Genomic DNA, 13,153 nt, shown 5'->3' with positions numbered 1-13,153 from the left:
GACTGTGTGAATGCTGTGCCATGCTAAAACTTTGATATCTTTTGTACTATTATTTCCTGTTAAAATTGTAATAGATTATGTATGTTTTTTCAAAGGGACAGAACTAAGGAGAAATTTACTGACAGAACAATTAATCAGGGGAACAACTTGCCTGCAGAAGTTGTGAATGCTCCAACACTGAAAGTTTTTAAGAAGATGTTGGATAACCACTTGTCTGAAGTGGTATAGGGTTTCCTGTCTAAGCAGGGGGTTGGATAGAAGATCTCCAAGGTCCCTTCCAACTCTGTTATTCTATTCTATTTTGCCTTAGAGAAGTATTATAAGATCAAATACTGTGCATTTAAGATTCTCAAGAACACATTATGTCTATAAGGACGTTTGACGATATACAGGTAGTCCTTGACTTACAGTTCATTTAGCGACCTTTCAAAGTTACAATGTCATTGAAAAGAATGACTTATGACCATTTTTCACATTTACAACCATTGCAGCATTCCCATGGTTATGTGATTAGAATTCAGATGCTTGACAACTGACTTCTTATGACGGTAGCAATGTTCTGGGGTCATATGATCACCTGTCGTGACCTTCTGACAAGCAAAGTCAATGGGGAAGTTGGATTCACTTAACAAATATGTTACTAACTTAACAACTGCAGAGATTCATTTAACAACAGTGGCCAAAAAGGTCGTAAAATGGGGCAAAACTCACTTAACAAATGTCTCACTTAGCAAGAGAAATTTTGGGCTCAATTGAGGTCGGAAGTCAAGGACTATTTGTACTTCAAAACCACTACATTCTTCTGTACTTCTTAAACTAACAAGTTAACTGAAATAAAACACACAAAGAGCAATCATTAACACTAGACAGGAAGCTGCTAAAGAACTTGGACACAACCCTGTTTCTCGTCTAACTTTGTAAGACAATGAGTAAATAAAATAATATTTACAGGAGTTCCATCAGACCATTCCCAGGCTCTTCCAGATAACGGATTCCTTTTGTTAAATCCAATCCAGAATTGTCTTTCATCATCTCTGTGGTTAAAAAGAAATAAACCCCATGACACAAATGCAAACTATGTATCTTTATCTTCAATTTTTCCAGTACTTATGCATACATTTTAATATTTTCTTAAACCAGAACAGGTTGTATGCTAGGTGCTGTGATGAAATCTTTGAGTCACTTCTTTCTGAGGTTTTTGAAAAAATATGGCAAATACTGTAAGCCAATGGGCTCCAACCTTTGTGGGTTTGTGGACCGGCAGTGGCAGGGGGAGAGGCAATGATTCTGCACTAGTGGTGGTGCGAGTGCATGTGTGCGCAGCTCTATTTACGCAAGTGATGGGCGCACAAATGGAGCTTCATGCTTGCATGTGCTCACCTGCTGCTTGTGGAAATGGGAGCTGGGCGTACGCATACACTTGCCCACCACTTGTTCAACCCAATTACAAATGGGCCACAGCCTGGTACTGGGATAAGGCCCAGGGGTTGGGGACACCTGCTGTAAGCAGCAAACCAGAATATGCATAAATGCATGGGGGAAAAAACATTCTAGTAGTGTTAGGAAAAGCAGCTACAGAAGACTGCAGTTAACACAGACATTTTTAATATTTTTACCCTTCAGATATTTTTATACTCCAAATACCTCTTGCATATTCAAGCTACTTTTCCAGACTTGTCTTTAGAAAAAAAAAAGAATGTATGCAGCTTCTAAAAGTTTCATATGTGAATAAAATGAATTCCAAAAGATTACTAGCACAGCAAAAGTACTAAGGATTACAAAGGTCTAAGGGATAAATTGTGGGATCATTTTGTCAATTTTCCCACATAAATAAAAGAAAAGGAGAAGAGAATATTTGTAGCTGAAGGTTGAATAGTGGAGTCCTTAAGCTTCGTTGTTTGCTTGCAGACATTTCATTACTAGACTAGGTAACATCATCAGTGCTAGAGAGTATGGGTTTATTCCATTTATTCAGTAGCTTTCCCTATGTGACCAGTGATGATGGGAGTGTGATTTTCTCCTTAGCAGTTCCTTGATTAGAGTATTGTTTTTTGTTTGTTTATCTGGTGTCAATCACTGCTTATCTGCTGTTGTTTGCTGTAGAGGATGGTTTCTGGTCTTTTCATTTCCTCCTTAGCTTTTTTATTGTTTCTACTGCGTCTTTTGGTTTAATTCAGGGGTGAAATCTATTTACCATCCTTACCAGTTCGGAAGCGCACGCACTGGGCAAGGACTTGCTTCGCTCGTGCATGCACGTGCGTTACATGCATGCGCAGGCCTTCTGCGCATGTGCAGAAGGTAAAAAACACATTACTTCCTGGTTAAAACCAGGAAGTAATGACATCCGGATGGGCGGGTGGAGTTTCGCTCCGCCATCGCTACCGGATCACCGAACCAACGGCTAAGATTGCTACCGGACTGGGCAATCCGGTCTGATCCAGGAGCATTTCACCCCTGGTTTAATTAACACATTTTAGAGGGGTTTGGTTGGTCTGTATGCTGTAGTGATGCTGTATGACTATAATAGCCTGTTGATTGTTTCTGAGATGTTTTTGATGTATGGTAGTGTGGAAAAGATACTTTTTCATAGCTTGTGTTGGTTGTGGTGTAGTGGATTGAGTACTTTTAGATAAAATTGTATGGGCATCCTTTTTGTTGGAAGATGTTGTATAGGCAATCTGTTTCCTTCTTCTAGTGTTCTGGATTGCTATAGTGTGTTTGTACTCTGTTGTACTACATTCCTAAAACGAAAACAAAAAAATCCAGAGTAGATCCTCTCCAGCAAACAACATCTTGAAATGCATGGTTGAACACCAGAGAAATAATCGGGCAAAAAACAATATCCTAATTAAGGTTCCACCAAGCAGCACACCCATGTCAACATGGCAAGGCAAGCTACTGTATATAAACACGAAGCAAATCCTACACTCATTAGCAATGGTGAAGTTATTTAGTCAGATAATGAAACGTCTGCAAGCAAATAGCCATGCTAGACTAGAGCACCAAGGACTCCACAGTAAAGAAAAAAAATCCTAAAAACAGGGTATAAAGTTAAGACATATAGAAAGCATTGACAATTTGAAGCGAACACTGCTGTCTTCCCTAATTACCTATTATCATTACAGTGAAAAAATCCTATTTGTGTTATATTAAATGTTAACGTATATAAAACAACTAGATCACATAATCCTTTTTTCCCGTTGGGGAAAAAAATCCCAGATCCAGTAATTTTAAACACAAACACTTACGTATGAAACATTGTGTTTAAAAGTTTGTTTAAAAAATTCTCTTCAAGGACTTGTTTAAAACTGGCAAGATGTGCTCCAAAATCTTGACACAGAGTTTCTGCTTCCTCCCAAGTTCTTTTCATTAACACTTTTTCACTATGGAATACCTGTAAAATAAGTTGAACACTGCCTGAAAACACATTGTCAAGGCAAAATAGTGATGATGATGTTGTTATTGTTGTTGTTGTTGATGATGATGATGATGATGATGATGATGATGATAATAATAATAATAATAATAATAATAATAATAATAATAATAATAATAGGAAATGAAAACATGGGCTTGTCAACATTAGTAAAGACATCTTCCAGGGTGACTTATTATCACCCTTATTATTTGTCATTGCTATGGTGCAACTTCCAGTGATTTTGAAGAAAACAAATCTTGGCTATCCAACAGGAAAAATGCTAAGAAAATCTCACCTGTTTTTAATATGGATGATCTGAAGTTTTATGAAGAATCAGAAATTGAAATCCAGTCATTGACAAACCTTGTAACAATTTTTAGCACAGATACAGCAATGGAATTTGATCTAGAGAAATGTCCTACAGTAGCAATAAAGCAGGATAAAATCACAAATAGGAACGGAATTGAAATGCCTAATGGCCAAAGTATCAGAAGCCACCAGGATGTAGCCCATTAGTGTCTGGGCATTTTATAGATAGATAACATCAAGCATGGACAAGTTAAAAATGTGATTAGTAAGAATGCATCCAAAGAGTGAGAAAAGTGCTAAAGACAAAACTAAAGTGTGGAAACACCATCAAAGCCATCAATACCTGGGTCGTACCTATGATATAATATATTGATGGAATTATTAACTGGATAAAGCTGAACTGGACAGTTGGACCGAAAAACAAGAAAGCTAACAAATATTCTCTATGCATTATATTCCCAAAATGTTACGGATAACAGATAGATACTTGCTCTGCAGAAATGGAGGCAGAGATTTACTTCAAGTCAAACGAATTATTGAAGAAGAAAAACATGCATTTTCATTTTTATGTAATCGGCATAATTTAAGAACAAGCACTGATATAATTAATATAAAATATTAAAACTGAGACTTACTGAACATGCAAGAAACAAAACATGAATATCAAAATAATGTCATAAAAAGAATAGAATGCTGGCAAGGACATGCATTAGATGGTCAATTTCTACAAAAGATAGAGAGGAAAGAGGATAGAGAAAAAAAACCAGCAATGGGTTGCCAGAACTTTAACAAGAAGAAACTGAAGGCTTCATTTTGGCTCCTATTCAAACGAATGCAGTCAAGGCCAGAATTGAAAAACACACTATAATGTAAGAATTTTTTGCTGTTGTTTTGAAATGTTATTTTCTATTGTTGTTTTCTGTATCTATTGCAATCTAAGACTTAATATTGAAAATATAAAACACGATAGCAAAGATACATCCTTTGGCAGTCAATTAGGTTACCAAAAGCAGATAAAATGGCAGATGATGCACTACATCAGTTTCCCAATATTTCAGGGTTTGCGGACTGGTGAGGGGGAGAGGGGATGGTTTCACACAAGCTGCTGGCAAGCTTGCGCACATGGATGCGCAGCTCCATTTGTGCAAGCGGAATGCACGTGTGCCTGCCGCTCAAGCAAATGGAGCCTGCACAAGCACTCACCCATAGCTCACACAAGTGCGGATGCGCATGTGAGCGCATGTGTGCTTGCCGGTAATTTCTGTGGTCATTTCCATGGTCATTTTCGTGGCCTGGTTGCAAACCCCTCACGATCCACAGGTTGGGGACCCCTGCACTACATGGTGTCTTATTTATTCATATATACAGTATATTAATATGAATATTAATATTAATTGATTTTTAATTAATAAAATCAGTGGCACATATTTTTATTATTATCCCATGTTTTATTAAAATGGCAATGGATCTCTAAAGTCATTTAATTTGGGTTTTCCATGAAATTGTTCAATATTTTTCACCTTATAGCAGTTCAGCAGATTCAGGTCTGATTCCCATCCATGCATGCAAGAATTAAAACCTTCATCATAATTTGGTTGCTTGTTGGTATCACTTTTTTCACGGAAATTAGCATCTTGTTTACACAGTGATTTAGCCAGGAAGGTTGTACAATTTTTCACCTCCCATATGCCAATGGGTTCTTCCTGTCGCATAACAACACATCCTCCAGGATATCCTAAAATGAGGTAGAAGGAGCAAAAATATTTATCAATAAGTACAATTATTACTTTTCCTAATACAAAATGTATATAAAATGTCCCAAATCTTTAGTGTTAAGAATAATTGTTAAGAATATTATAGACTAGAATTATGTCTTGTGGTCTAGTTACTAAAATTTATCCTGGAAAGGAAAAAGATTTTAGCTATTTTAGCTATTTTAAACATCATGATATGTTACCGATGAGATGTAGTTCTTTTTTGGCATTGGGGATTTTTTTCCTTATTTGGCTTAGAAAATAATTTTAGCCAAAGAGTTTCAAGGCTGTGTGGATGAAGCTAATTTATGATAGTATTGTTATGTTTTCAAGTATAATCCATTCTGTCAAATACTCAGCAAGTAAAGTTGCCTCATTTCTTTTTGCAGTTCATTGTTTAAGTTGTAAATAATATATGATGGAATACAGACATTAGCTGGTTCAGTAGTATTTTTGCAATATAAATTAAAATTGTTGACAGGATAATTTGGATATTATCCAAATATTGGCTATGGTGAGTTGGCCATGGCAAGTTGTCCTAGATCCACCAAAAGTACCTATGCTGAAAATTATCTAGGAACTGTTCTAATCAAGACCAGAAATGAACCTTTTAAATATTTACTGTGCTACAAAAATATAAAGACTTGGAAATCAAACTAACTATACTAACAAATTGCATCACTCTTTGGTTTGGTGGCTGTGGTACTTCAAAGAGAAAGTCCATTCAGAGAGTGGTAAGGACAACCGAGAAGATTATAGGAAGCCCACTTCCTGTCATTCAGGATATTGCTTATAAGTGCTATGTGCAAAGCATTGTTAGAGACCCCACACACCCACTTCACGGTCTGTTTCTGTCACTCCCTTCGAAGTATTTCTAGCAGGACAACCAGGTTCTGTAACAGCTTTTTCCTTATGCCATCGGTCTGATAAACTCGCAAGATTTGTTTCTCTCACCATGTACATGTATGAATCCGAACTAGACTGTGTTGTTTCTCCGTGTCATATAATATATGTGGGTATATGCATAATTTTGTATTATTTATGTATTTATTTAGTCATGTTTATGTAATGTATATTGGAGGTGGAGACCCTTTGAGAGCTGTATGCGATGAAATTTCATTTTAATGTATGCCGATTAGTGTACATTCAAAGTGACAATAAAGTTAGTCTAAATCTAAATCTAAGTCTACATTACTTGGCCATTATGAAGCTGACATACACTTGAAACTATGTTGCCATTTTCGCTGTCATTTCCTTTGCTACAACTTGATCATAGTTGTTATTACCTCAGTTGGGTGTCAGAATCTATACTATAGAAGTATAGGAACTGCCAAGAAACATGGAATTTTCATATAGAATTTTTGTCATAAAATTTACGGAAATATTTTTTGAAAAAAAATACAGATTAAGAAAAAATAAAGTCATCTCTAAATTGATCTTAACTCCAAGAGACTACCTGGTGAAATATAGATGGTTTTCTTGGCAACAATATGTAAATGGTTTGCTACTCACTTTGTTTTGTTTTTTGCTTTTTTAACTCCCTAGTTTATATTATTTTCTGGTAGTCTCTTAATCATAGTACTAATCAGGTTTTATTCTGATAGGTTTCTAAATCAATCAAGGTTGGATAGCTCCCTCTAAATCCTTAATTATCTAGGATAAAAATGTAATGCCACATTGCCAAATAATGCTCTGAAAGCAATTTATATTTTCACTTTATTTAACCAGTAGAGGTCACTCTTGAAAAATAAGAATAATTCTCTTCAAAAACTAAAAATGCTCTGTTTCAAATATACATGGAATTAATAAGTGACTTATGTTACCAATGTAACTTTAAAATTATATATACATGGAGACACACACACACACACACACACACACTATTCTAATGTGTTAGCATTCAAGTCAAAATATGTTATGTGTTATGTTGGGTTGCATTATGTTATGTTAACCATGCAATATACAGCTAATCTTCATTGCTGTTCTTATCTTTCTCCCATTTGTCTTATTTCAAGATCCAACTGAATTTGTTTTTTTTTTAAATAATCTCCACTGTCACTAATAGAAGTTTTTTTAATGAATATGGGGGAAAGGGAACAGTGAAAGCTGAAGCACACAGAGAAGTGTTAAACCCTCATACATGTGCATGACACTTCCTTTAGTAAAAATAAAACGAACAGGTTTCATGTTATAGAGGTAAGCTCTAATCATCGAATAAAACATCACTGAATACTCTGAGTAAACATTCAGACAACTGAACTGTGAAAAATACAGTGCTGTGTAACTGCATTGATTACTTACAAACATTTCTACTCAAAATTAGCTCATGTTGTTACTCAAATGTTCAGTTGATTCCAATGCTTTGGAATCCAATGGACATCTTGAAACTAGGTTTGTGTATCTCTGAGTTCTTAAATGTTCATACTTGTATCACCACTGATTGTATCTTATGTCACCACTGACTGTATCTTGTCTCAACCTTCTTTTCAAATGACTTCATTTTTTTCAAGCATCATGGTCCTCTCCAATGTTTCCTACTTTCACATTATGAGTTTTTAATATTTTAGACTTTATTGTGTATAGTTCCACTAAGCAGTCTCGTTTACTTCATCTATTTAGTAATTTGTTATTCCCAGCATTTTCTCCAGCATCATAATTCAGAGATATTTTTTTCTTCAGTATTTTTGATGATCCGGTTTTCAGTCATATGTTACAACTGGCAAAATTGGCCTTCATAATACATATATTTTCATCAGTGTGATGTTTCTGCACTTTCATATTTTGTCTAGATATGTTGGCCTTTCTTCCAGGCAGCAAATATCTCTTTCTCTAATGACTACAGTCATCATGTCTCTGAATTTTTGAGCCTAGTAGGAAGACAGTCTGCTACTACGGTATTTTCAATTTCTTTTCTACCTATTTGGATTTGTTGATACTATGTCTTGATATAACCTTAAGAATTATTTTTAACACTAAGCAGCAGATAGGTTTTTAGACTTCTTTCTTCTACTTTCAGCAACAATTTACCTAAGTGTTCCTTGCCTCCAGCTATCAAAATGATGTCAGTAAATTACTGAAGTTCTTGAGTTTAATTTCAGTTTCTTCTAGTTCAACATTTCTCATGACAGATTCTGCATGTAAGTTAGTCTAATAAAAGAAGGGACAGGATATAACATTCCTACACTCTTTTTTTCAATTTTGAGCAATTTAGTTGTTATATATTCTTCTCTAACTGCTACTTCCTGATTTTTACACTATTTTTTTCAATAGACAGAAAAGAGTGCTCAGGTTCCAGGTCCATGTTTTTTAAGAGTTCTTCATATATACAATTAAGTAGAGGTAACTACCACCCTTCTGATTAACTTGCTTAAAAAACAGTTGCTCCTCTCTTAGCTAATGTTTTTCTTAAGTCACAGCTGGGTTGGAAACATCTCAGTGTCCAGCTACTGCTAGAGTAAAACTCCCTTCACAAATAAGGGTAATAATCAGGAGTGACAGGCACTTTACTTCTCACCTTTGAAGTAAAAAAACCAAACCTAAGTTTGTTTTAAATCTGTTGTATAAAAAGAATGCCATTTTTAAAAACTGTTGAAACAAAGTATTTTTTTAGTATTTGAATGCACATTTGATTGTTACTTAAAAAAAAACGGTTCAACTCTTGTTTAAATGAAGACAAACCAATTAAAGATTGGAAAGCTAGAAAGTGCAGAAAATTGGTAAGTATATCCTTACAAAAAATTACTAACAGTAATTACCAATGGACCAAAGGTTCAACTCACTGGGTTGATACTTTCTCCAGTTTGGGTAGATCTCAAGATGATGTTTTCCATCTTCAGTGAGCCAAGTATATTCTCCTGTATTGTTTAGATCTTGAAGTGCTATCCAAAAATAAGGACTGTCAGTGTTCCCTTGATGATGAATCATACTGTTCAGGAAACCTTGTTCAAACCTTATAGGATTCAATATTATTAAAAGTAATTAAATACCCTGTATTATAATTTAAGAAGTAGCTTTTGTCATCTTTTTCAGCAATAGAAAAGAATAACGCTTAATGGAGCAATCTTTCCTAACAGCAATGTATTGAAAGAAACTAAATTCCATAGGCACAAGATATTCCAGATGCAAAAATATGATTTTAAACCATTAACCTAGAGGTAGAGCTCTTGCCTCACAATCGGGAGGTTGTGAGTTCGATCCTAGGTAGAGGCAGATGTAGGGTCTCCTGCTTGGGCAGGGGGTTGGACTAGATGACCTGAAAGGTCCCTTCCAGCTCTGTTAATCTGTTAAATCTTAAGTACTCAAGAGCCATGCTACTGAAATAAAACATGTTTCTAGTTACTCCAAGCAAGATACTAGACTGGAAAAGACTTATTCAGTCTGCTGCTGTAAGGAAAGTCAACTAACTACTACATGGCACAGGCTTTCTAAATGTATTTTGGAATATAACCTCAAATGGCAAGTAGCCTACTACAGTATGGCTTCCCTTGATTATTATGATACTTTACTTGTAATATGATGCTTTGAATTATAAAGCCTAAATGACTTATTACTCATTAAGAGACTATTTATTTCTATATATCTAATAGTAATCCCCCAAAGTTCTAAATAACATGGTTAGTATGTTATTCTTCCACTTTAAAATATATAGCTAGCCATTATTATTGTTTGCACCCAGTTCTACTCTAGATAAATGCAAAGGGTCTGACTGGAGTGTAGCCCTGGGTGCACAGGGGTGTTTAGCGCTTTGTCCAGCCCTACAATTCTGATCCAGATTGAGTCTTTTATGCCTGTCGATCACAACAGCAAAAAAACGAATGACTGAAGTTACAAAAAAATTAACTTAAACATCTATTGGTAGATGTGCTATTGTTAACTCTATATAATCCCAAAATTGCTAACCACATATAAAAGCAAGCTCAATTTTCAATACAATACAAAATTAATTCATTCAAAAGACCCCTTTTTAGTTTAGATGACTAATCAAATGGATTCTTTCTTTGATATATAAGTGAATAAACAATTGTTTCCCCTGCCTCAAGAGAAGTCATATAACTGAATTACATCTAACGTAAGAAATTTTCTCCTGTTAAAAGAAAAATTAATATTCTTTCTTATTGCTTAAAACTAGTTGTTCATACATAATTTAACAATGTAAACTATTTGCATAAAATAGCTGCAATTGGAGAGAATAAGGATGTATTTGTTAGGATTGTCAGCAAACATTGAGCTATTTCACATAATGAAGATTTTGAAAATCAGCACTCTAAGAAGTAAAATGACAGAATTCTTTCATGGATGAATAATTGTTTGCCACTGAACAATCCAGACCTGGTGATTTCTATCCAATTCCATCCAATTCTATCCAATTCCATCTTGAATCAAATAATGGCAAATTGAGTATTTGTCTTCAGTTACTCTTAGCCTGTAAGATAATTATTCCACCTCTGTTTCAACGCCACAGGAGAGCTTCTATTGTTGAATAAATTGAGCTACCTGCTTGTTATTTTTGCAAGAGAAGGACAGTAATAGCCACTGGATGCATGTTCAAAGCTTCGAGGGATTGTATCAATCTTGTAGCAATATCCACCATGTCTTTCCCATCCCTTCAAAAATAAATTTGAAGTAAATATTAATTACTGTTATGTATACTGTAGTGTATTATTTCTCCATCTCTCTATCTGTAAATAAAATTTAAATGTCATACAGAGATTAAGTCAGGAAGCTTCTGTCAGACAAAATGTTCAGGGAAGGAACATAGCTCAGTTCTAGTTCCTATGCGCTGTATGCCTAGTTTTCAAACCTTTGAGGTAAGACTTATAAGGAAACAGACACCATAAGAAATGCTAGAACTATACTACATTTATATATTGAAAGCTTGACATCATTTACCCATCTGGCCTCTTATACTAGAGTAGGGGTGTCAAATTCGCAGCCCGCGGGCCAGATGCGCCGCACACTGGCCACGCCCATGCCCAGTTTAGTGAAGGGGAAAAAAGTCGTGATACGTCCCATGATGCTGTCGTGACGCCGCAAGTTTGACACCTCTGTACTAGAGGCTCAAGGCAGGCAATGTTAAGCTTATTTCTTACACTTTCTTGTTTAGGCCTATTTTATGGACAGCTTAGTAGATAGGAATGCGAGGTCTCTATAATTTCTACCTCTATATGTTCAGAAGATAAAATAGGCAATTTTAAAGAGATGGCTTCCATGCACATTCATCATTGAGGCACATTTTTGATGCTCTGTTCAGTCAAGAAAGTAATAAATCAATACACAGGATCAGAGTGTTGAGAACCACTGAACCATGCATATTTTATTCCATTGACAATCTGACTGATTTAATTTGTATGCTACCAAATCCTTTGAAAAATTGAATGATAAATTATAATTTTAAAAGGAAACAATCACCCCCCCTAGAATAATGCAGAAAAAAAATACAAAATAATAATAAATTGATTAATGCAGTCAATTTATTAATTCAGAACTGCTACAAACATAGAAGTAGCTGATCTGATCATAGTTGGAGGATCACGTGAAAAATAAAATTCATGCTAATTCATTAACCAAGGAAAGTTGGTATCTTCTTATTTTATGCTTTGGTAAGTGGTAAAATATTTCTCAGCTAGTTTAAATGTTTGAATGAACCTTAAAACTTAATCTGTAATTTTTCTGAATCAACCCACCACAATGGTTTTTTAAAATTTTATTTAATTTAATTAATTATGGAGATATATGATAGTTTAACACTCTGGGAAGGTTATCAAGCTTTACATATGCCAGTCAAAATATTATTACATAATTATATAGCACAAATGAGAATGTGTTACTAAAAAGTAATTATAACCACATTGATCTTTGGGGGGAAAATGCATAGTTGCATAATATTTGGGGCTAACAAAGAATGAAAATTATTAAGTTCTCCAGAATTCTTCATTAGGCAATATATAATTAATACCCATGGGTTTTGTATTTTCAACACATATTTGGACAAGAAAAAATAAGCATATTTTTGTTATGTTAAAAGTTATAATATCTGGATGTTGTAAATCAGGCAATAGTAACCTGCTTCTGAAGTGAATCTACCCATTCTGGTAAATTGATGCCTCAGTCCAGGGGTGTCAAACTCATGTTGTCACAGCAGCGTCACATGACATATCGGGACTTTTTCCCCATTCACTAAACTGGGAGTGGGCGTGGCCAGCACATGATACATCTGGCCCACGGGCCAGGAGTTTGACAGCCCTGCCTTAGTCTATCTGTACTTCAAATTTTTTCAGGATCTTTAATGCCTTATGTACTACTATACTCTATATGGCATAAAAGTTTCTAGGTATCTGGAGAATGAGAATTGGGGACACTTACTTACAGATTAAGATTTAGAAAGAATCATTCAATTGAGCTAGTAGAAAGATTCTCCACACACTTTGAGATGAGAAAACATGTGTATGTTTGTTTGCACTGACAGTTGCATAAAAGTTAATTCTAAATATAAATGTTAAACATACATGATGCAACATTCTATTGTAAAGTTCTGTCGAGAAGCATTTTATAAACATGGAAACCTGAATTCACATATGCTCATTCATCATGAGTTAACATTTATGTTCCTTATACTATAGGTACAAGATGAACTATATAGGTAATCAAGCCTTTCTTGGATACTTTTATTCAA

General features: G+C 34.9%; 1 protein-coding gene across 1 annotated transcript in view; it reads right to left on the bottom strand.

The window, feature by feature from the left end:
• Positions 1 to 13,153, bottom strand: part of PLA2R1 (phospholipase A2 receptor 1) — a 69,846-nt gene that overhangs the window by 31,815 nt on the left and 24,878 nt on the right. Inside the window, exons 10-14 of the mRNA XM_070956985.1 lie at positions 10,975 to 11,084; positions 9,261 to 9,430; positions 5,248 to 5,462; positions 3,249 to 3,394; positions 950 to 1,034 (exon numbers count right to left, since the gene is read on the bottom strand). Of these exons, the coding sequence (XP_070813086.1) occupies positions 950 to 1,034; positions 3,249 to 3,394; positions 5,248 to 5,462; positions 9,261 to 9,430; positions 10,975 to 11,084 (726 nt within the window). The remainder of the gene's footprint in view (positions 1 to 949; positions 1,035 to 3,248; positions 3,395 to 5,247; positions 5,463 to 9,260; positions 9,431 to 10,974; positions 11,085 to 13,153) is intronic.

The sequence above is a fragment of the Pituophis catenifer genome, unplaced genomic scaffold (genome assembly GCF_029215685.1).
Source record: "Pituophis catenifer annectens isolate HBS135680 unplaced genomic scaffold, rPitCat1.0.hap2 SCAF_1, whole genome shotgun sequence".
Taxonomy (NCBI): Eukaryota; Metazoa; Chordata; class Lepidosauria; order Squamata; family Colubridae; genus Pituophis; species Pituophis catenifer.
This window is presented reverse-complemented; position numbering and strand designations above follow the sequence as displayed.